The sequence below is a fragment of the Bos indicus x Bos taurus genome, chromosome 28 (genome assembly GCF_003369695.1).
Source record: "Bos indicus x Bos taurus breed Angus x Brahman F1 hybrid chromosome 28, Bos_hybrid_MaternalHap_v2.0, whole genome shotgun sequence".
In the NCBI taxonomy this organism is placed as follows: domain Eukaryota; kingdom Metazoa; phylum Chordata; class Mammalia; order Artiodactyla; family Bovidae; genus Bos; species Bos indicus x Bos taurus.
In genome coordinates, this window is record NC_040103.1 from 44,036,313 (window position 1) to 44,061,101 (window position 24,789).

At 42.2% G+C, this 24,789-nt stretch overlaps 1 protein-coding gene across 6 annotated transcripts; it reads right to left on the reverse strand.

Annotated features, from left to right (window-relative positions):
* Positions 1-296: 296 nt before the first annotated feature.
* Positions 297-22,919, reverse strand: NCOA4 (nuclear receptor coactivator 4). Of its 6 annotated transcripts, none has more exons than XM_027530512.1 (10): positions 22,813-22,919; positions 8,206-8,360; positions 6,851-6,991; positions 6,583-6,671; positions 6,193-6,301; positions 5,549-5,638; positions 4,706-4,849; positions 2,716-3,735; positions 2,176-2,316; positions 297-1,835 (listed from the first exon to the last, which is right to left on the reverse strand). In XM_027530512.1, exons 2-10 carry the CDS (start codon positions 8,344-8,346, stop codon positions 1,830-1,832), a joined length of 1,881 nt encoding a protein of 626 aa, XP_027386313.1. In that variant the 5' UTR covers positions 8,347-8,360; positions 22,813-22,919; the 3' UTR covers positions 297-1,829. The 6 variants fall into 6 exon arrangements, with proteins under 6 accessions (XP_027386313.1, XP_027386310.1, XP_027386314.1 ...); XM_027530509.1 differs by having other exon boundaries at positions 4,706-4,852; positions 22,813-22,918; XM_027530513.1 differs by lacking the exon at positions 22,813-22,919 and adding an exon at positions 14,899-15,053.
* Positions 22,920-24,789: the final 1,870 nt, after the last annotated feature.

Genomic DNA, 24,789 nt, shown 5'->3' on the forward strand with positions numbered 1-24,789 from the left:
CTCTAGGTTACATATATACATAATAAATAACTGGTGGTTATTATGATTACAGAGAAAGTAAAGTAGGGCCTTTTTGAACGCATCTGGTTAGGAATTTGGCAGAAAAGCAGTGGACAACAGCGGATAGTAATAACATACCTATTTGCTAATTCAGGAGTAATAAAACAGCATTTTATTTTAAGTGAATATAAGAACTTTTTATGTTCAAGTGTTTCTCAGCTGTACTTGTAACCCAAGGATACCACATTCATATAATTTTGTGACAAGGTATTTTACAAATACACAGGACAACTATATGGCTGTTATGCTTTTAATGAATGGAGGGAGATACAAAATGCATCAATGAAAAAGAATGGTTTACATACTCATTAGCATAGTGATTAATGTTAATTTAGGGATACACAACGTGTTAAACCTCAACTACAAAGTTTCCTGCAACCTAGGATAATAGAAAAGCTGCTTAAGTTTTTACTCACCACCTTTTAAAGTTCTAAATGCTATCTGGAAGAACTAAAAATAGGCTCCTTTCAGCTGTGGTTAAGAACTCTAGTGAAGCTGTATGGCAACGACACTGGGACTGAAGTTTCCCCAAAGGGGCTGTCTAGATTACCACATCACAAACTGTAAAGGTATTTCCAGTAACAGGCAAGTTGAGTGGCTTAATAGTTTGGAAAGCAGCTAAGATGTCTCATTTTAGAGAATTTTAAAATGTGGTATAAATACCACCTCTCTCCTACAGAGAAACTTTAAAGCACGGACATAACTTTAAGGATACTAAGGAAACATCGATAGTTTTCATAAAGCTTCAATAAACACCCCAAGGCACAAGTGTTCAAAACTTCCTATTCACTAAAATGTCACTGCATTACACTTATTAGAGGTATAGGTATGCTGTCTTGCAGTGAGCGGACGTTTAATTTATGCCTAGTTAAAAGCACCAGGTGTCAAGGTCAGCTTCCATTTACACAGGATGCACCAGTAACACTTAGGATAGTGAACAGTTCAAGTACTACATTTCCAACATACTTTGCTTTTTGATTAGTCGGCACTGGGGCTCCGCTGCCTGCAGTTCTTCAGAATATTTTGGAAGAGGCTAGAACTACCCTGAATATAGTCTTCAAGCAATATGGAGCCCTTCTGAAAGAGATGTTCTTTCATAATATTTAGAGAAGGAAATAAAGACAGATCTTGCAAAATCTGAATGTCTTTCAAAAGAAGAAAAATAATGTAGAATCTGGCACCTAAGCTAAAATGTTTTGTGATAAATGTCAAAAATTGCCAAGACTTTCAATATGTGTTTTGGTAAGAAAAAACCACTATCTTGGCAAGGGTATAATGTAAAATACAATAGTATATTAATTAAATAGAAGAATTCACCATTAATCGAAGAAAACCCACAATAAGGGAAGCATCCAAAGACTGCCAGTCAAAAGGTAATTTTACTAGCTTTAGAATACATCAACACACTTTGATTATAGAACTATTTCACTTTTAAAACTACAGTGTTTTAATGTACTTCTAATAACCACCCAATCTAAGGAGCCATGGAGGCTTATGAGAAAGACCTACCCACTAAGATGCATTTCTAGCACAGGGGTGAATTAATACTTCTGTAAGCAAGAACCTGAATCACCTCAGCATCAACAAATCACCTTTTTCTTTTACACAGTAATTCATAGTTTGATGACTAATTTCTCTTCACTAGTTCGAAATTGGGGAGGAAAGGAACTACATCAGACCCAGAGACAATGATTTTGCAAGCCACAGTCACTCAGCTCATGGATTTGTGATAATCTGCAGAAAATTTGCTTGACTAGTACTTGATTCCTTCACATCTGTAAAGAAAAGTCCACATAAAAAGTCACTTCACTGTACAATTAAAAGCAAATGTCTTCCCACTTTAAAGGTCTCATTTCTCAATAAGCTATTAGAGACCATACGGGCTCCAAAAATTCTGACAGCTGCATCATCTGCAAAGGTTACTTTCAAGTATGTCCTAGTTATTTCATGGAGCAAGTTCATGTGAAACATGAAGTTTCTATGATCTCTCTTTTCCCACCTCACCTAATACACAAACCATTAACAGAAATACAGTTCGGTGAGCAAACTGAATTCATACATAAGACATCATAAGCAGCTAAAATTGTAATATTTGCACTAGTGACGTATACCAACCTGTAGAGGAGTTCGATACAACCACTTTTCTTTATCAACTTTAAGCTGCATACAGGCAAAGAGATCACAAACTGCTGGGAGGCCATAACGGTCTGGGGGAAAGCTGTGTTCCTCCTGTAGGGGCGAATTAAGCAATACTCCCTGCAACAAGACAAAGGGTGGGTCGCTACATGGCAGCTGGGAGGCCTGATACCAACAGTTCATCTTCCAAACAGTCTAGTGTCTGTAAAGAGTGATGCGCACGTTGGGCACTCTGGTAACAGAGCAAATGCGACAACTATTTTCTCTACCCCTAATCATTCCCATAAATCGCAATAAAATAGGCCAGATGGGGATTTGGGGTATAGAATATGCACACAAACTTCAGTATGAATAATCATAAATGTTCCATTCCGTTGCTAACATGGCACCAAAATTAATACTTAGGCTGTACTTAACAGTTAAGATAGTTAAGGATCTGATCTATCTATTTGCAAGGTTTGGGATTAAGAAATCTATTGAATATACTTCAAATGGTGCTTTTTTAATGTCTTGGCTCACCTTGGCCTTCTTTCGAAGTAGCCACTTGTCCTCTCCTGAGGATAACTGGCTAAGATTTCCTGTCGTCTTTGCTGGCAAGACCCAGTCAGCTGTGTTAAAGGGACACCAGGCAGTGGCCAAGGGGCTTGTGAGCTTTTGTTTGCTGGCCCTGTCCTCTGTAAGAGGCGCTTCCTTGTTGGGACATCCTTCTTTGTGTGAGGGGGTCATGAGCCACTCTGACAAGGGACTGCTCCTTATGACTTGGAAGGAATCAGCAACTCCAGCAGCCGTCGCCTGTGGTGCCCGAGCTTGCTCTGCTGCCTCTCTTCCGGACGGAGAGAGCCACGTGTTCAGGGAATCCTTGTGTTTCCCAGGTTCAGGTTTTGGATCCACAGGCATACCATTTTTATCCTTTCCTTCTTTCTTCAGAAGCCATTTACACAGAGCTTCCTTCTCACAATTTTCATCACATACACACTCTGCAAAACTTGTACAGGGCTCATTGGCTTTGCAGACCTCCTCTACTTTATATGGGTCTTGATGGTTCTGGACAAGCCAATCCTCAGTAGTCAGGCTGGGAGTGGACAAGGGTTTCTTGGCCTCCAAGTGGTCGTTCAGGCATTTCAGATTGCCCAGGTTCTCAATCTCCACACCTTTGGGCTGGTTACCCTGACAATAGGTACAAGAATCAGACTTGACAAGCCAATCATTCACATTGTAGGACTCGTGGAACACCTGGAATAAGAGCTTAAACTTCTCACTGGTGGTTTCACAGCCGCCATTCTCAGGCTTCTCAAGCTTATGGGATTCCTGGGGAGTTACCAGCCAGTCAGAAAGATCCATCTCATCTTGATCAAGAGGCTCTAGATCTCCAACCTTTTCAATTTCCATGGAGTAAGAACTGGTAGTAGAATAGCTGTTAGACTTTTGGAAACTTGGTTTTTCAGAAACTTCTTGTTGCTGACTCTTGTGGAGCCAGTTTTCCAAACCCTTTAGGTTGCCCCAGACTTTATTCAAGAAACTGCAGGCTCTAGCAGAGGTCTACACAAGAAATACACATTATTACTTGCTAGAATATTATGACTTCCTTGAAATTCAATGATAAGAGTTCTACTTATATTTACCACACTACAAAATGTTCCTAAGTTTAAGTATACATGGCCAAAAGACATGGGATTTCTCTGAGATATTAAAATACATAATTATATTAAAACAAATTTTTTGCAGTTAAAAAAAGGCAAACTAGGAGAAAGCATTTATACCATATCTTGTAGAAAAGAGACAAGTAGTTTCTACATGTGCATTTATGAATTAAGACAAAAATGAGTCATAGATATGATTAGAGAAGTCATCAAAGTTGGCTAATAAACATGAAAAATACTCAATCTCCTTAGTAACCTAAGAAACTCAAAAAGTAAAATTGTTCTTTTGTGTTAAATTCAGAGAAAGAAACTTGTAAATGATTACCACTGTTAGAGATGTTTAGGGAAGAAGGTATATAAACTGGTATGGACTTTCTGGAAACCCAAATTGACAATATGTATTGAAAGCCTTAAAGGGTCTCCAGATCTATAATCTAGGAACGCAATTTCTAACAATTTGTTCCTAAAGAACTAATCAAGAATGCATATAAATAATTATCTCCTGGACATGCAAAGGAAATTTATTTATATTCAGAAAAACTGTGAAGTTTATAGCCAATCAATGAAATAGTATATATTATGAGGGATTTTATGGAAGAAATTAAATGACAGAAGTACATTCGTGCCAGTATATGTGCGCACAGACAAAGTGTTACAGTGGTAGTTTCTGCGTGTGGGACTGTGAGCTTGTGTCTATGTGGTTTCCTAAGCTTTTCATCTAGTGAAAAGGTGTCACTACTGTAATAGAATGTTATTCTTAAAATACATGTTTCCCAGACTAGAGCTACAAACCAAAGACATGCTACCAGTTAATAACTAACCCATCTATTACGTCATCTATCTCAGAAACAGTAGAGGCAGCAACACACCTGACTGTTCTCCAAGGTCTGCTTGTGGTTGAGCCAGTCCTGGAGATTGGTGCTGGGTAGGTAAGGAGCCTGGTGACCAACGGCAGGTTTACTTCCAAGGAGCCACTCACTGAGAGGGGCAGCTGTGGTGCTGGACGCTGACTTCTGCTAATCACATAATACTTTGCTGCTTAACAAGGCAATGTCAAATGCAGCAGAAAGTGCCAGAAAAACAGGAGACCCAAGCTCTTTAATCTTGGCTCGGTGCTGACCCTGCACAAGTCAAATGATTTCCCTAAGCCTCCATTTCCACAATTACAAAACAAAGAGTACAGCTGGAAACCAGCTTCTCAGCTCAAAACTTTTAGGGTCCTGTATTCACACTTCCCGCACTGCCTTCAGAAGGAAATGATAAAGAGAAGTAGGGTCCTGTATTCACACTTCCCGCACTGCCTTCAGAAGTAAAGGATAAAGAGAAGTAGGGTCCTGTATTCACACTTCCCGCACTGCCTTCAGAAGGAAATGATAAAGAGAAGTAGGGTCCTATATTCACACTTCCCGCACTGCCTTCAGAAGGAAATGATAAAGAGAAGGACCCCTAAGAGAACCAACCCCATCATGGAGCTAATGATAATTTCTTACGAACTAACTGATAACAATTACTTTCTAATTGAACACCTCTAAAACCTCTAAATTTCTGACATTGTCTCAAGGGAAGCATTTAATTGTATAGACTCATTTATTACCATTGTGCCTTTTTACATATAAATGATAGCCAAAAAAAAAAAAAGTGATATAATCAAAACCCCAAAGAAATACAAGCCAAATAAAAACTCAGTTACCAGAAACAAAATGACATTTTACCTGCTCTGGCAATGGGATATAGCCTCTCTTCTCTAAGAAGGACCCAATATTTGATGAACTAGCATGAGCCATCAAGTGCTCAGGAATTTGCTATAAGATAAAAAGCAAATTAGTTGTGTTTACTAATGTTATGCTTTCATACCAAAAAAGTGAACTTGTAATCTCTAAATTTCAAAAGTACTAAGCAAAGTGTTACAGTTCACTAGAATAAATATTCTTCACACTAAATTCAGTGACCTATGAAGTAGTTATAAAATCTGAGAATTCTGTATCTACTACATAACTATCTTCACAGAAGAAACCTTCACCAGAACTGGTAGTATTACAACTATTAACAAGACCCAAATGAGACGATACTTGACTCTATATAGACCACTCAAGCCATAAGTTTCTTAAGAAATAAGTCAAAGGTATTTAAAGAGGTACAAAGATGAATTCAGAGACAATCAATCAGTCAATTAATACATTCCAAGCACTACCAGCCTAATGCTCTATAAATTCAATCAGAACATTAAGTTTCTAAAGCTTAGCAAAGTCTCAAGAAAGTCCCTTTTCATAGTGAAAATGTGCTATTTTTAAGACCATGTGTCAGGCCACAGACCTGAGAAGCTCACTATGAACCCTCTGAGATGAACATTACTCACAATGGTCTTGAGAGACCCAAATGTGGTGATTGCCTGCCGCAGGGCAGTTATGTCGGCTTCAAAGAGTAACGCAGTTGAATCTTCAGGTTTGAGGGTCAGACTGCCCAATCTGGAGAAAAAAGTAAACAAAACCTTGCTATTTTAAAGAAATACCTATTTCAAATTCATCCAAAATAAAAACCAAATTGTGAGTTATTTGAAGTTTGGTTGAGTAACTCAACCAAAGATAGATGACTTAACCAGGTAAATATTTAAAGCAAGATGATATTATCAAACGAACATTAAGTTTAACACTAAGTTAAATCCAAGTCATGCAAAGAGTTACAAAGTGACTTTTTAATACACCAAAGTCAAAGAGCTAAAATCAAAACACACAAAAAGAGTCTTTACCTCTCCAGGCAAGCTGAGACTTGATTGGCTAGGTCTTTGTTTTGGGTGCACTCCAGCTGATGAATAAGACAATTGAACTGGCCCAGTAACTAGAAGAAAAACGAAATCACAGAGCCACGATGATACGAAAGCACCAAGTGCATCCAAGTTAACAAACAGCAAATAACACTTGAGATTAGATCTTGATTTGGTCTATATTAATGCTTCATTACCGAAAAGACAGTCTCTGGAAACCAGAAAGCATATTATGGCCTTGCAGTCGTCTTACCCAGTAGAGCTGTTGGACCTGCTGCTGAAGCGTCTCCTCTTTAAGCTGATAGATGAGATCTACCTGTTCATACAGCCACACCTCACGGCTTCGAAGGCATTCCAGGTGGCGACTTATGCAGCTGTGAATCTGGGCTTTGACCTAGGAAACATAAATATGTTAGCTTCACCAAAGAACAGTGTTTCCCACAGAATGGTACAGTTCTTAAATTTCTGGGGGTCACAAATCCTTCTGATTATCCACTGATGACATGTATGGAGTATCTCCCCAGAAAAATGCATGCACTTGAAATTTTGCCTATAATTTCAGGGTTGAGTGTCCCAAAGCCCACCCATGGAACAATCAAAGCCCCATGGATCCAGTTTAAGATTTTCAGTCATAAAAGCATCTTTAAGCTCTAAAACCCTCAAAACCCCTCCTTCTAAGAGGATAAGGTTTATTTTGGGTGTCCTAAAGAAGTCAAAAGAAAATCCAAGGATATGTCATGTAATACTGATTCCCCTATGTTTTCCACATAATTTGAAAACCTATAGTTTTACAAATTCATCAGTGGAATATGACAAGAAGGTAACTAACTAGCCCTTATCCCTTTTCTCACCCTACGAATAAGCAACACATTTACAGCAGGCCAATTTAATGAAGGATGAACCACTATGTGTCAGCAGCCAGAGGACTATGAAGGTAGACAGTTTACGTAAAATTATTAGCTAAATGTTTCTGGAAGTATAAACAGTGATGCAAAAGGGGATAAATATAAAAATCCTACAGAAGAAAATCTTAATGGCTATAAATTATCCACGAGAATCCACATAAGGAACTACATTTCAAAACACCATTTTCTGTATAGTAAAATAGTATTTCAGTCATGTAATACCTGGTCTACCAACTCACCAACAGAATGCTATTAGGCCAACAGAAAGAACAGATTTTGTCTTGGCTTGCTCTTAACAACACCTCATTTACAGAACCATGACACGCCAATACCAAATTAAGAGACAGCAGGGGATGTGGGAATGCCATCCTTTGTGCATCAGGAGCACAACTGACCAGTTCAATGAGCTGAGCTCATCCATTTGCTACTTTAAGTTGATGGCAGTGCTAGGCACAGCCACCACACAGAGAAGCAAGCAAAAATGCAAGCTAAACTGAATTCTGTGAGGTGGCATAAGAATTTCTAGATTCTTCTAACATCTGCTCCATTTTCCCTTTGGAATCAAAGGCACCAACATTTCAGGCAGATGATGCAAGGCATGGGGTAAAAACTTTCTGGTTTGGAGAAGCCAGTCCCTTGGCTATGCTCTAACTAGACCTGTGCTAAGAGTTCAGACAAGGGAAAAGAAAAGCATACATCACACCTCTCGCAAGTTGTCTTTAATTTGCTGCTCAGCCCGGAGAACTCCACCAATAGCAAGCTCCAAGTCCCTCCGTGCATCGCAACACCTCAAAAGGGGTTCTCTGCTAGTGGAGCAGCCACTCTGGTCCTGTGAGGTACTCATTCTGCACCTTGTTCCTTTAAAAGAAAAAAAATCCAAATTGCACTATAATTACAACCAAACACCTTGCAATCATTCCCCCAAATGATTATCCAACCAACTCCCAGTTACTATTCATGACTACTTAACATTACTTCCAGCATAGGACCTGGCACACAGTATACCCTTAATAAATATAACTTGTCTATCCGCCGCAACACCCTCCCCCCCCCACCACTACTGTCATCCTGCCCTATCTATCCTGGATAAATCTAAAATCAGAGATGGTTTCTAAATATTGAGAAAAAGAAGTGATCACAGTAGCCCAGTATGGATTCACTAAGCCCGGGGAATCCATGGGCTTAGATGGATTCCAAGTAATTTTTTTACTTAGAATCCAAAGTTATTTCCTTCCTGGGTAGTTTTATTAAACTGGCCCGTCAAGGCAATGCTGTAAACATGATGTATCTGGACAACAGTAAGACCTGTGACAAGGCTGCATACTACCTTTGTGGACAAAGTAAGCATGGGCGAAACAGGACAACTCAACTGAATCATAAAATTATGTTTTACAAAGTACTCAAGGATTATGGATTAAAACCAGTCTGTTAAGTTTTTAGAGGTATGCCCCTGTTTTCCCCAATTACTCAACAGTTTTCTCTAATTGCCTGGATGAAAACACAGAAGACATTAAAGCTGGAGATAACATGGGGCTGTGACAAAAACAGATTTCAAGACAATCCCTACAGAGCTGTTAAATCTTGTAAAACAAAATGCAGCTTTTGTTTTTACTTGAATGGGGGAGGACAAAATGGAAAATAATGTTTTTCAAAAAATGGAGATTTAAAAAAAATTTTTTTTGAAGGACAATTGCTTTACAGAATTTTTTCTGTCAAACCTCAACATTAATCAGCCACAGGTATACATATATCCCCTCCCTTCTGAAACTCCCTCTCATTTCCTTCCCCATCCCACTCCTCTAGGTTGATACAGAGACCCTGTTTGAATTTCCTGAGCCATACAGCAAATTTCCGTTGGCTATCTATTTTACATATAGTAATGTAAGTTTCCATGTTACTCTTTCCATACATCTCCCCTCTCCTCCCCTCTCCCCATGTCCGTAAGTCTATTCTCTACGTCTGTTTCTCCCCTGTTGCCCTGTAAATAAATTCTTCAGGACCATTTTTCTAGATTTCCATATATATGCATTCAGATCAGATCAGATCAGATCAGTCGCTCAGTTGTGTCCCACTCTTTGCGACCCCATGAATCGTAGCACGCCAGGCCTCCCTGTCCATCACCAACTCCCGGAGTTCACTCAGACTCATGTCCATCGAGTCAGTGATGCCATCCAGCCATCTCATCCTCTGTCGTCCCCTTCTCCTCTTGCCCCCAATCCCTCCCAGCATCAGAGTCTTTTCCAACGAGTCAACTCTTCGCATGAGGTGGCCAGAGTACTGGAGTTTCAGCTTTAGCATCATTCCTTCCAAAGAAATCCCAGGGCTGATCTCCTTCAGAATGGACTGGTTGGATCTCCTTGCAGTCCAAGGGACTCTCAACACCACAGTTCAAAAGCATCAATTCTTCAGCGCTCAGCCTTCTTCACACTCCAACCCTCACATCCATACATGACCACAGGAAAAACCATAGCCTTGACTAGACGAACCTTTTTTGGCAAAGTAATGTCTCTGCTTTTCAATATGCTATCTAGGTTGGTCATAACTTTCCTTCCAAGGAGTAAGCGTCTTTTAATTTCATATATGCATTAGGATACAGTATTTATAAAAGAATGGATATTTTAATTGAAAGCAAGCTTTATATGAGTTAGCAGTACACTGGATCTCAAGGAAAAAATTACTTACTGTATGACTACATTTAACCGAAAGCATAACGTTCGCCACAGGACTAATCTGTTCCACGTTTATTAGACTAATTTTGAAATTTCTCTCTGAATAACAAACTTCAGAAACAAGCATTTAGGGGAAAAAAAAAAAAGAAAGGGGCCTCAAAACCATGAAAAATTTCTCCAGGAAGAGAGGCTGTTTAGATAAGAGAAGTCTCTGGGACAACATGATTACTATCTGGAATATTTGGAGACTGTCAAATAGAATTAGACTTGTTCAGAATGACCCAAAAGGAGTAGAGAAGGATTAATAGCAGATATTTGAGGCAACATATAAAGAAATTTCCTAACAATCCTGAAGGAAATGGCCTTTGCAGAGAAGCAGGCCAGCTTTCAGGGGAACAGCAGTCTACCCAGTGCAGAGTCCTGCAAATGGCTGACGATTCATGTGAGACGCAAGGACCTTGGCCTACGCTGCATCTTCAGGCTGAAGTTTAGGGCCAGGTGGCTAGCTAGCTGGAACCTAAGAAGAGCCAAATGCAGTGAGATTCCCCATCCTCAGAAACAAGGCAACGGGAGGAAGAAATTCAGTAGGCTGACTTCTGACCACCTCAGCAAAAGAGATTCACGTTCAGGAACTAGATTTACTAAAAATAACAAAGATTCAGGAAATTTTCTAACTTCCCCCTGCTATTTTGTTGCCACAGTCTGGTTCCCTATAATCATCTCTGAAAACAGAAGGGCTTCATTAACTGGATTCAACAGGAATCCCCTTGGAGATTTTTTTACCCCTTAAAACACCAGCTGTAGCTACTTTGCTACCTTCATTCTCACTGTAAGCTGCCCTGTTTTAAACACACCCATTAGTGTACGCTCAGAGCACACAGTAGGAACCTGCAAAATGCAGGTAAAATGCTGGCTCATATTCGGAGAGCAGAATGTCACCTCATTACCACAAGTTGCTTCACTTTGCACATAAGTTACATGCAAAGCATGTTCAGCTTTCAAATATATTAAACAACTTTCACCTGTGCCTAATTTCCCACTCTTAGTTCCTCACCATTTGTGCGGAATGCCACAATGCCTAGCAGTGTAAATTTTAAGCAATAACATCAAATTAAAATGTTGCTTCACAATGTTAAAAAACCCCACAGCTCTACATCATGTGGGAAACAAATTCAAATGCATACACTGTAGAAAAGTAGGTCTTCTCAAAGCAATCACAATACTACACTCTGCCTAATAAGAATAGAATATAGTAAAAACACACAAATTGGATTTTCCCCTTATAAGCTATGGATACAAATTAGGATGAGATTTCAAAGTTACAAAACTGATTCTCCGCCACATATTAACCCACCTTGTTTCCAAAATAAAAGGAGAGTTATCCTTTAAGACAGTCACCTGGTTAGAGTAAGAGTCTTTACAGGCCTGTTTCATTCCCTTACACCCAGTCCAGGGATGTCTGTCCCTCTGCTGCCCTTGGCTCTGACCCTCCTTCCTTCCTGTGGCGCAGTCATGGGGTGGTCAGCTGCCATAGCCTAGATCCCAAGAAAGAAGCTGTGCAAGTTTGTCCTCTTGTACTGCAGTGAGGCGGAAACCCTCAGAGCTGAAATCAGGAACTGTACCACACAGGTGAATTCAAACCACAGAAGGTGAAGCCAGTCCTGAACTGTCTCATTCAAAGACACTTGTATGAGTTCTCTAAGTCCATACGGTCAATTTCAACAACTTATTTGTTTCAGGTTGGAGAGCCAGTGTAGCAAGTGTGATGTTGAAGAGATTACTCTGAGGCCTGAGAAACCGGAATTCCAGTTACATCTGCAACCTTGAGACCCATGAGCTAGTTACTTAACTTCTCTGGGCCACAATTTCCTCTAGAAAAACGGAGACAACAGTAGCTATTAATACAAAGTGCTGCAATAAAGATAAACAGATAATACCTGCCTATAGGCACTTAACCCAAGCCCTGCACACTGCACTTTTTAACGTTTGGTTGCTTCTGTAATTAGGTTTAGCTGAGTTATAGGGACCTTCGGAATCCCTGCTGCTGCTGCTAAGTCACTTCAGTCGTGTCCGACTCTGTGTGACCCCATAGACGGCAGCCCACCAGGCTCCCCTGTCCCTGGGATTCTCCGGGCAAGAACACTGGAGTGGGTTGCCATTTCCTTCTCCAATACATGAAAATTGAAAAGTGAAAGTGAAGTCGTTCAGTCGTGTCCGACTCTTAGCGACCCCAGGGACTGTCGCCCATCAGGCTCCTCCGTCCATGGGATTTTCCAGGCAAGAGTACTGGAGTGGGGTGCCATTGCCTTCTCCAACAGAATCTCCACCTTTGGACTATACAAAAAAGCACCGAAACTAGAAAAGGCTCTGAAGTGACAAAGCTCAGACTCAGAATCAATTAGCCATCAATTAATGTTATGACCTTGAACTGTTTGCCCTTTTTGAACCTAATGTTCTAATTAACAAGTAAAGATAACAATATCTACCTCAGAGACTTAGTGGTCAGGGTGTGGTACTTGTTTAATAAATATAGCTCTCATCTACTCTCTCACTATATAACAGAGCAAAACGTAAGTTGTTTTTATGGCAAAAACTCAGTGGTCTAAACCCTCTAATATATTAATATACTAAGTCTACACACACGTTTCTGCCCTACTACCTTCAAAAGAGGATTGACTTTTTAAAAAAAAGTATTGCCTTAAATGTGTGGGGTGTTTTTGTTTGAGACAAGTTAAAAGTTTAAATGCTTTCTAAAACGTCCCTGCCTCTAGGATTTCTGTTCAAGGTTTTGGGGAAGGAGAGACATCAAGGGAGAAATACATACGTTCCTCACATAAATAAAGCTCCGGGAAAAACAGACTTTCCTCAAAGTAGGCTCCGCCCACTCGGGCAGCCCACTAGGTCCTCCCACTGCCAGAGAACCGCCCCCACCCCACCCCTTCTCCCTGAAGACTCCCTCAAGGGCTTCCCGTGTGGCTCAGCTGGTAAAGAATCTGCGCAATGCGGGAGACCTGGGTTCCATCCCTGGGTTGGGAAGATCCCCTGGAGAAGGGAAAGGCCACCCACTCCAGTATTCGGCCTGGAGAATTCCATGGACTGTATAGTCTGTGGGGTCGCAAAGGGTCAGACACGACTGAGCAACTTTCATTTTCTTTCCTCAAAGAAGAGTTCCACAAACTATATATGCCATATTTGCACAATACTCTGCACAAATCTAGTTATGAAATCCAAAGGTCAGGGAACAATAATTGAGCAACTAAACCGCAAATGAGCTAAGTCCTAGTCATATGGTTTAACCATAAAATTTCCAAAGAGCTATAACCCTCTTGTGACCAACACTAACCACAATTTAAAGTTAGAAAAACCTTAGGCGTCTCTGTGATGGACTAGTCTCATTACATTGATGATGCCACAAAGACCCAGAGAGTTTAAATGACCCATCTAAAGGGCCACCACAGCCGTAACATGAAGATTTGGGTTTAGAACTAGGGTTCCTAGGGTCAAGTCCTGAAGTCTCTCCTGACCAGTTTGTTCTTCCTTTAGGGCATCACCCATATATTCTTCTTATTTGCCAACAGGAGGTTAAAATCAACATTCCAACGGGTTACTACTGGAACACCTTCCATTAAGAATCTCAGTCCATTCATAATCCTCAAAAAAACCAATTTTTCTTAATCTTCTTCCTTAGATAATGCTAACAAAAATAAACAGCATGTCATGACAGGCTCAGAATAACCAAAACACTTCCAAGCATGAAAGACAGGAGCAAGAGCCCTGGGATCTTACCTCACATCTTATCACAATCACTCTGCATCCTCTGTCTCCACGAACGCTTGTATCATTTCTAACTGCGCCTTCCAGGTCTCACTGTTTGACTCCTTCCCAAATCGCTCTCCTCTCCAAAAAAAATGTCCATTTTTCATTTATATTCCTAGCATCTAAATCATTGCTAAAAGACCCATAACGTACTTATTATCTTCTGTGAATTGCTAAATTAGAATACTAATGGTCCATTTGGTTACCTCTGATGAGACAGCATATATCAGAATATTTGTACAAATTTTCAAGAAAAACATTACACTAACAGTCCACATACAATTTTACCCTGACACATTTCTTAATGGGTTCTCTCTTCCGTCAGTTTTTAAAACTAAAGTTTTTTTTTTTTAAATCACAAATCATTAACTCAAAGGTTATATATACGTATCTCATCCTAGCCCACAGTTTCTGAAATTCAGGATGATTCTGTTCATTTTTTAAAGCATGTAAGCAAAGGTTGACGCCTAAAGAAACGCACAAAATAAGGGAATACTAAATTCACAGCATATTTTAAGATCGTTTAACACTTCAGACCTTACTGCACTCAGATCTACCTTTATACATGTAACTATAAGCAACCAACCCCAGCACATCAACTTTCAGAAGCAATAACTGAAAACGAACCACAATATTAGTCATCACCATCTAATGCCAAGTACGGCACTTCTAGTTCAAAAGCAACAGTGACACATGCGACTTTCCAGGCTCCCCAACACTTTCTAGGAGCACAGTTGTCCGAAGCAGCCTGCGTCTGGTCCTCCCGGGAAGCCGCAGCCGCGCGTTCACTCTGTTTCAGAGCAGGTACCGGTACCGCTCAGTACGCATGCGCACAGCAGGGCCCATTCCCAGCACACCCAGGGGAGCCCATCCGGGGGGCTCCCGCCGCGGCCCTGGGCTGCTGGACATACCTCCTCTCAATCTAGGCCCCGGCGCGCGAGCTGCCCAGCAAGCAGGACGCTGCTTTATCCGGGACCGGGGTGAGAAAGGTCCCTGGGCCCGCGGAGAGCGCCCCGCCCCGCGACCGACGTGCGCGCTCCCGCCCGCCCGCAGGGCGCTGCCAGACGCGCTGGCGGGGCGGGACCCGAGGCTCCGCCCACTCGGGAGGCCCCCGAGGTCCCCCCGCTGCCCGAGGACGCCCCACCCCCACCCCGTCTGCCTCAAGACTCTTGGTTCCGAGTCGCTTGGGCGCCACCGCCACTGGCCACTCCGGGCGAAGCCGGCCCGCAGAGCCTCGAGGACACCAGGGGCTCCTCTCCAGCCTTTCCGCGGCCCACCTGCTCCTGCGTTTAGCCTCTGTGTCCCCCCTGATCCACCCCCCAAATCGTCAAGACGTCTTTAAGGATTTTGCTGCTAATCACTACAAAGAAATAACAAAAGTGGGTCAGTAAGGTTTCCGAAGTTGTTACTAGAATTCCTGGCAGAGGTTCGTGACTCCCTCTGAGATCACCACCGGCAGCCTAGCTGAGGTTCAGGTCTCGGCTTTTGTTTCAGGCTCTGACATTTCCTCACATCTGTGACACACCTCTCTACCTGTACCCCGGTGTCCCTCTGACTCTCAAACACACTCCCACATGGCCTCAGTCCAGTTATGCATGTAATGCTCATGGATGCTTTTCATTCAACAAACTGACTGAGCACCAACCAGATGCCAAGCTCTATTCTAGGTGCTGGGAATCCAGTAGTGAAATAAAAGCCCTACCTGGAGAGACAGTGACATGGAGTAGTTAAGAGAATGAACTCTGGAGCTACACCATTTGGGTACAAAACCTGGCCCTGTCATTAGATGTTGTGTAACCTTAGGCAAGTCACTTAACCAATCTATGCCTCAGTTTCCCCATCTGTAAAATGAGGACAATAATAATGGGTCAACTCAATGAGAATTATATGAATTGGTATATAAAAAATGCTTAGGACAGTACCTGGCACACAATGAGTACTTGCCTGATGACTATCATGCTCATGGTACTCTACTTTGATGCCCTTTTCTCTGAAAATAATCCTTATAGCCTGCATAATCAGGCCAAAGACAAAATTCTATACAGATTCTTTTAAATCAACTTTTTTTTTACTGTAAAATACTAATTCTCATCAGGCTGTATAACTTATATCCAGGGTATATCATGCAAAATGCCAGGCTGGATGAAGCACAAGCTGGAATCAAGACTGCGGGGAGAAATATCAATAACCTCAGATATTCAGATGACACCACCCTTATGGCAGAAAGTGTAGAGGAACTGAAGAGCCTTTTGATGAAAGTGAAAGAGGAGTGAAGAAGTTGCCTTAAAACTCAATATTCAAAAAACTAACATCATGGCATCCGGTCCCATCATTTCATGGCAAATAGATGGGGAAACAATGGAAACAGTGACAGACTTTATTTTCTTGGGCTCCAAAATCACTGCAGATGGTGACTGCAGCCATGAAATTAAAAGACGCTTGCTCCTTGGAAGAACAGCTATGACCAACCTAGACAGCATATTAAAAAGCAGAGACATTACTTTGCCAACAAAGGTCCGTCTATAGTCAAAGCTATGGTTTTTCCAACAGTCATGTATGGATGTGAGAGTTGGACTATAAAGAAAGCTGAGCGCTGAATAACTGATGCTTTTGAACTGTGGGGTTGGAGAAGAGATCCAACCAGTCCATCCTAAAGGAAATCAGTGCTGAATATTCATTGGAAGGACTGATGCTGAAGCTGAAACTCCAATACTTTGGTCACCTGATGTGAAGAACTAACTCACTGGAAAAGACCCTGATGCTGCGAAAGATTGAAGGCTGGAGGAGAAGGGGACGACAGAGGATGAGATGGTTGAATGGCATCACCAACTCGACGGACATGAGTCTGAGCAAGCTCCGGGAGTTGGTGATGGACAGGGGAGCCTGGCATGCTGCAGTCCATGGGGTCGCAAAGAGTCAGACAGGAGTGAGCAACTGAACTGACTGACTCATCTATGCATATGAAGCTACTTTCTTAACAGTTAAGAGTAAAGTGAAACCACTTGACAAAAAGCAAAGGCCAGTGGACACTGAAGACTAGGAACCTCAATTAAGCATCCCTCAGATTTCAGATGAACAGAACCTATGGATGTGCCTGCTTCATCTGTGATGCACAGTTTCTGGAGTCCCATGTCATTCACTACCAAAATTAGTGAGAAAACAATTTCTCTCTTAATTCAAAATATCTTCATTGCATAGCATATTTTGTGAAGATACAAATAAAGCCAGACATACCTCTGAATGATGAAAGTTAAAATTTGACAGCCCTGTGTACTTTAAGTCAATGGCTAGAAAGAAGCAATTCTCTGTAAAAATACGACTAATGTCAAGAACTTTCATCTCTCTTATATGCCCCTAAAATAGTTACAATGTGAATACAATAGGAAATTTGTTGACCACCACCTACATAACCAGTGGTCTCTATGCCCTCTCTACCAGATCCTGACCAATGCCTGCTCTCCTTCACTTGAACTGAGCTGCACAGTTACTGAGAGTCAGTATTATTCTGTTTATGACAGCTTTACTTGTTACTATAATGAAGTGACTAAAGAGTATACAAATATAAAAACTGGAGGGAGAAAAAAATCATAAAAATCTAAACAAATTCCACATTCAGACACTGCAGGTAGCTTTTTTACTCCCTTAAACTTTGTTATTTGCCCTTTCATATTTATGAAATGTTTAGGTTCTAAAGGGGAAAAAGTCATAGACATTTTACCTCTCTTCTGTTTCAAGACTTCTTCACTGTCTCCCAACAAGAGAACCATCTATTTCCTAGTAGATTAGTAGATCGTCTCATTTAAAGAGCATAAACTACAACTGTCCAATGGCTCCCCTCCTGCCTACAGGATAAAGTCCAAATTTCTCTAATAAAGTTCTGAGTCTTCTGACTTCAGCCTGACTCTCCTGCTGTCTCCCCAGAGCAGCCCCCACACGGTGATCTTCTGGACAGCGGTTTCTCATGCGTAGACCTGGCTGGTTCATCTTGTCCAGTCTGGCTCTCCCAGCTCTCTCTGCCAGCAATGCCAGACCCCTCCCTTCTCCCTACCTGTCTGCTTTTCTGACTATACTTAAGTCAGAAAAGCATAGTCACCACTATTAAGCCTTTTCTGACCAAGCATCCCATTTCTCAATAGTTTTAACCTATAGAGGCTTCCCTGGTGGCTCAGACGGTAAAGAACCGCCTGCAATGCAGCAGACCCAGGTTCAATCTCTGGGTTGGGAAGATCCCTTGGAGAAGGGAATGGCAACCCAGTCCAGTATTCCTGCCTGGAGAATTCCATGGACAGAGGAGTCCATGGGGTCGCAAAGAGTCAGACACGAGTGAAGCACTGACATACACATAGAGTCAGCCCGGTGTAACGTGTAACTTTCCAGTATGACACCTATAACACATGTTGTCCTTACTGTCCCATGTCTGCCTCCTTGGTCTGAGAGGTCCTGAGAGCAGGGGCCATGTACTGTTGGCCTGGTATCAGTACCATAGCGTTACCAACCCCCTTCATATTCCACGTGCTCTACTGAACTGACCTACAGAGAATGGTGTCCCTGGAGCTGTGCAGTGCTTTAACCCTCAACTCGACAGAGGCTTAATACATATTTGATAAATGGATGGATGACTACATGAGAAATGAATGCTCAATTTCAGACCAGCCACAGGAAGTATGGTACAGTTCTGCTTTAAACGTAAGTAGTCAACTTGATGTCCCATTCAGAAAGGTTTTTCAGAAGTGGAAATGTTTCTACCATAACTGTTACTTTCTGTTTTCTTTCAAACAAGACAAAACTGGCAAGGATATTGCTACTGAAACTATGATTTTATGCTAGGCTCTGATATAAAGTGCCTTTCCTAATGCCAGAACCATCAAAGCCCAACTATACAGATTCACAAGCACGAGCTGATGTGTGAGTTAAAGGGGAAGCAGTAACTGTGTTTACAGCCATCTCTGGGTTTTTTTTTTCTCTCTGATTTTACAGTACCACAGAAATTCCAGCCTACGTCACAGAAGTTTGGTAAGCTTTCAGAACTAGGGCTGTCCCCTATCTTCAACTTGAAACTTCTTGCCATAATATAGGAAAAGATGTTATTTATCTATTATCACAGTAATAATATAATTTATCCCTAATTTTATATGGTAAGTATCTTGTGGTTTTCCTGACAGAGACAAGCAAATGATAAAATATTTTCCCTCCTCTGAAGCCTAGAGGTCTAGAAATAATGCCAAATTAAAACTCAAAAGATACCCAAGATCATTTTATCAAATCTATAATTGTTCAAGTATTAAAAGACTTAACTTCCTGTCTATGACCAACTGACAAGCAAAAACTTTGTAACCTACTTTGCCAGTTATCCATTCCTTCACTGAACCAAGCTGTCATGTTTCTAGAGGACTCAAGACAACGCTAGCTAAAAGGAATATTTAGCCCCAAACATACCCTCAGCCTCAAAACAGAGAATCTTGATTTCATTGCATCATCAAGCCAAGTAAAATCAGGGATGACAAGAGAATCAGGGATGGCTCAGAGAGTCAGATGAAGCATTCACGCCACAAGTCTGTTGCTGTTGTTGTTTTAAAGGGACCCTCAAGATAACCTTTTGTTGACTTGCCAGTGAATCTATCTAATTCAAAGAGTAAGGACGACATGCCAGGATTTCAGGTAATGGTAGACTAGGTGGGAAGTTCACAAATTATGACTGTAATGTAGGATTTAGCAAGCAGAGAAGACAAGCTGAGAAGGACCATATGGCTGCTCCTCTACCTGATAAGCGCAGAAACACTACTAAAACAGTTCAGCAGAAGTGGCCAGCCTGGCGCCTCACCAGCTCGGGCCGTCTGCACTGCTCGCGTCTTCTACGTGCAACAATGTGCTTAGACACACCTATATTGAAAACAAAGCCAAACTAAAACCTGATAGCAAAATCTTAAGAGGGCCAAAGTGCAGCAAAAAGAGTAATGAGACTGCCACAGCAATCTACAGTTCCTTCAGGAAACTGAACTTAATCCCGTACTTACATACTGGTTGGTCCCTTTTAACAATCGCTTAAGACTGGCAAGCTAACTGGTACATACACAGAGACACTGAATTCACTGATTTCAGTAACACTCAGAACATGCGCTCTGATCTGGCAGCACATGCCACTGTGTATCCTTCACAGAAACACGTCTTGATTCTCTGAGACTGGGGATAATTTTTTGGAAAGAGTCAGAGATTAATACATGTAATCATTAATATGTGTATGGTATACATGTAATACATTATTATAAAGTAACACATTAATACATGTAATTAATATATGATACAGAATTTAGAATAGTTTCTGATTACTTCTGATAAGAGAATGGCTATGCTAATAAAGGAAGACATTTTTGGTAGTTCATCAGTTAAATAAGTTACCCTCCTCAGTCTCCAGCATTCCTGCAGAAACCTCATTACTGCTGCCCACTACTCCCCTGCTCGTAGCCCACTCAGCCCTGCCACAATGGCCTCTTTGCTGCTCCTCCAGCATACCAGGAATGCCTCAGGGCACTTGCATTTTCCTCCAGATATCTGTGCCTGCTCCTCTTCCTGGTGTCATCTTCCTTATTATCCTATATAAAATAAGTCTTCCTTCCACACGCTTCCCCTTCATATATTTTAACATTATCGCCATAGTATTTATCACAATCTGACATGGAGAAACCATGTATTTTCTGATCCCACTTCAGAAAACACACTAGAAGGTACATTCCCCACAGACAGAGGCTGTCTTTCTGTTCACTGTTACACAGAGGTGCTCAGTAAACAGTTGCTGGAGGAATGGATTCAGGAAGTATTTAATATATCTATGAAGCAAGACTTTTTTTTTAACACATCGTCTCATTTAGTCCTCAGAAAACTTTAAGGTACCTACATATTACAAATACAATTTTTAAAACAGGGAAACTAAGGCTTGACAAGTTTAGATGTATTACCTACAGTCACAGGCTTCCAAGTAAAAGAACCAAGATTTAATCCAAGATCTGAGCCTGTGTTCTCTAACCACACAATGGATGCTGAACGGGTCATTTAAGTTATTTTTCTTACTCATTCTACAAATATATACTGTCTACACTGACACATACTGTGATATTCCCTAGGGACACAATGGAAAACTTGGCATCTAGAGGAAAATTTGTGACACTGAGTCACCAAAAACTAAGAAAATAAGAAAACTTTGAAATCAGAGATTGAGATTTAGAAGTTCAGCAGTCACAGCAATGACTGCTCTGAATGCCTTCAAGTATGCTAACACTTACTCTGAGAGGGAAATTATCATAAAATTCTAGCCAAGAAGCTAGTGGGAGAGGAATCTGTATCAGAATCACCTGTGCAGTTTTATGAAACCCCTACAGAGGCTCCTGAGGTTCTGGCACAGCTAAACTGACTTTAAATAAAATGGCGGTGGGGTAGGGAGTCCGATCTAATTCTTAAGATATCTCCTCACTCTTTGAGAATCACATCTTCCTTTCCCTACATGGCTCACCATGCTTCTCTACTTTTAAAATACCTATTTGCCCAAAATAAAGTAATTGGAGAAGTTAATTTTAATACAAACACATTATCATAAAACTTGAGGATTTTCCCTAGGGACCCAAGAACAATAGAAAAGGAGGAAGAAATAAAATGTAAGATATGTTACCCTGCTAGACTTTACATATATCATCTCACTTAACAAATCTGCAAACTAGCAAACCTTCAAAGAGCAAACCAAGGGACTTGCCTCAAGGTACATGCACCACACGCCCAACTCCACTGCAGCATTTGAGTGAGTCTTCCTCAAAGACTCGAGGTTCTCTGAAGTTCAGGGCTGTCACGCTAGTACCCCAGCGCCGAAATGCGGCGCCGATGAGTGCCTGCCCCACCCCGATCCAGAAGTAACTCAACAGTCCCTACAACCATAAACATCACCAAGTGGGTAGTGGAAACAGTTACGGTGCAGCGCACCTCACCCTGATTAGAGAACACAGAACAGTATGGTGAAAAAAGCTCTGCCTCTGGGGTCGAGTATTACTCTGTGCCTTCTGCCATTCTTGATCTCACCACCCCATGTTACACCACGTGGCACGTAAGCCTCTTCACACGATTGTTGTTCCTGCCCCAATTATTTAGTTCCATGAAAATAAGGACTATGCCCGTATTTTTTTTCAGGGTCATATCCTCAACACCCTGAACATACAGGTGCTGAATTAAACAACTGTTGGTGGAGTGAAGCAACGGACTAGCAAGCCTCGCTTTTCTCATATGTAAAAAGGAGATAAGGGAGCTACCTCTCAGGATTTTGGAGAGAATTACAAGCACTGTACCGTAAATCACGGTGGGTTGGCGGATAAAGGGCGGAAAAAAACCACAATCTGTCTGTTTCCACCCAACAGGCTAGGAATGTATATACTCTGGGACCGTTCGGGAAAACAGGCCCCTCCTCGCGCCAAGAGACTTCGGCGAGAGCGAGCAAAAACTCGGAGCTGTCACTCCCGGGGCCGGGGGCAAGGCGGAAGGGCAGGCTGGCGTTGGTGGTTCCGGGCCAAGTGCGTCCAAGGACGGAGAAAGGAGGACAGGCTGGGCAGGAAGGAAGAGGTGACCCCTCAGGCCGAGAGTCGAGGGCCAGAGAAGGGAGGGCAAGCCCACGCCGGCGGGCAGGTGGAAGGTCGCCCTCTGAGCAGGCAAGTCGAGGGAGAGGCTGGCCTCCAAAAGCAGGCCCAGACAAGCCCGCGTCGGGCCGAGAAACGGCCACGACGCCCCAGGCCCTCCCGCGGCGTGAGAGCGGAAGGAGGCACGCCCGCCCCGCTGGCCACTCCGATTCTTACCACCTCCGTGTGTCGCCCTGGACGTTCAGAAGAGACCTTCCCCGAGCCGCCGCCGGCCAGACACACGCCAAGGGCCCAAAGGTAGAGTTCTCGCGAGAACACAACCTTCCTCCCACGCCTCATACCACACGTTTGACAGTCTCGCGAGATCTCAAGTCGGGGTCAGCCCAAGGTTCTCGCCTGCCCCCCAGAGGGATCAGAGTGCAGGTGCACAAGTTTTCCTGCGCCCCAGGTCAGAGTCTTTGCCAGTTTAATAGATCCGGTTAAATGAAAGAAACCTTTGTCGAAGGCAAGCTCTGAAAGGACGACTATCCTAAGTGATTTTCTCATACCGGATGTCCTCACAAGGTACATATTATTTAGCTTTAACGCACAGATGCAAAAATAAATGTCAGAAGACACAAAAGGACGAATGGAATATGGTTCCATTTACATGAGATACCTACAGAAAAATAGAATAATGGTTTGCCAGACTTGGGGAACGGGAATTAGTGTTCGTGGATACAGAGTTTCTGTTTGGGACAATGGGAAATTCTGGATATGCGGTGTGATGATGATTGCACGGCCATGTGAATGTGCTTAATACCACACAACTGTACCCAAAAATGGCTAAAATGATACATTTTAAGTTACGTGTATTTTGCCACAATTTTTAAAAATTCAAAAAATAAATGTCAGAGCCCTATTCCAAACTACACTATCCGACTGCAAAGCATTTGTTTGTACCATATCACACACCACACAATTTTCTACACTCCGCATTCCACCACTCTGTTTGCACCACCACCACACACCTCCCCTCACAATTTGACATTATCCACATTGGAATTTTGTTTATTACCAGATGTTAAAATAAGGATCTTTGTCTTCCTTTTGAAGAAGTCCCCAGTACTATTAATAGCTGCTAACCTGCTCCTCAGATTTCCCAGGAAGATGGAAGACCATCTGAGTAGGATTTGCAAGGGAAATGATTTTGATAGAGCCTTATGCAACTCACCCAAGAATGACAAGGGGCGAGGCTACCTCAGCAGAAGGCAACAGGAAACAAAGGCAGAAGCTAAAAGGGCTGTCATGGGAGGGGATCGGAAGGGGATGCTGTTGCTGTCACTAAATTGTGTCCAACTCTTTGTGACCCCACGGACTGTAGGCGGCCAGGCCTCTTTGTCCATTGGATTTCCCAGGCAAGAATACTGGACTGGGTTGCCATTTTTTTCCCAGGGGATCTTCCCAACCCAGGGCTTGAACCCAGGTCTCCTGCGTTGCAGACAGATTCTTTATCATCTGAGTTACCAGAGAAACCAGACTGGAACGGGAGCTATGGAGAAAGAGGAGCAGGAGGGAATGTCTAAGAAGCCCATGAAAACCCCATGAAGAAGTAAATCGTCTTGAACACTGTCAGGCAGATGAAGCCAAAATGGCATCATACTCTTAATGTTCCAGTCCCTCATTCTTTTTCGATTCAGAGGAAGATTCTGGATTAAGGCTTTTTTTTTTTTTTTTTTGCAACTAAAAGCTACCAAGGGACTTTTTAAAAAATTATCTTCTGGTGACAAGATCCAGGACCTACCAAGAGTGTGTTTGTACAGATGGGGTGAGGGGCCAGAGGTGAAATAAAGCTCTTTACCAACTGTCCATGGATTGTCAACAGAGGACTGTTTGCTTGCTTGTGATTTGTCACATACACACACACCCAACTCTAAGCCCCAAGAGAGCAGGGGCCTGGCTCACTACTGTATCCCCAGGCCCAGAGTACTGCCGGGCACCCAGTAAGGACCTGTTGACTGAACAAATGTTCTGTTCACAGAAACAGCAAGAGACGATCAACACTGTCACCGTTTTAAGTTCCTCGGTTTTGACAACTGATACTGGAGCCCTGTACCCAGGCCATTCCCCGATGGCAAGTCAGGACTCCTGGCTTTTTCACACCCACTGGGCTGCGTGTGGCCTTGGAGGCACTTCTCCCAGGTTAACCTCAGG

Excerpts from the sequence above, each read along its gene's own strand:
- NCOA4 (XM_027530509.1), bottom strand. The coding sequence starts at position 8,346 with ATGAGTACCTCACAGGACCAGAGTGGCTGCTCCACTAGCAGAGAACCC. Across the intron at positions 5,639-6,192 it reads TTGGGTCTCTCAAGACCATT|CAAATTCCTGAGCACTTGAT; the intron begins GTGAGTAATGTT and ends TTTATCTTATAG. Across the intron at positions 4,853-5,548 it reads ATATCCCATTGCCAGAGCAG|CAGAAGTCAGCGTCCAGCAC; the intron begins GTAAAATGTCAT and ends TTATGTGATTAG.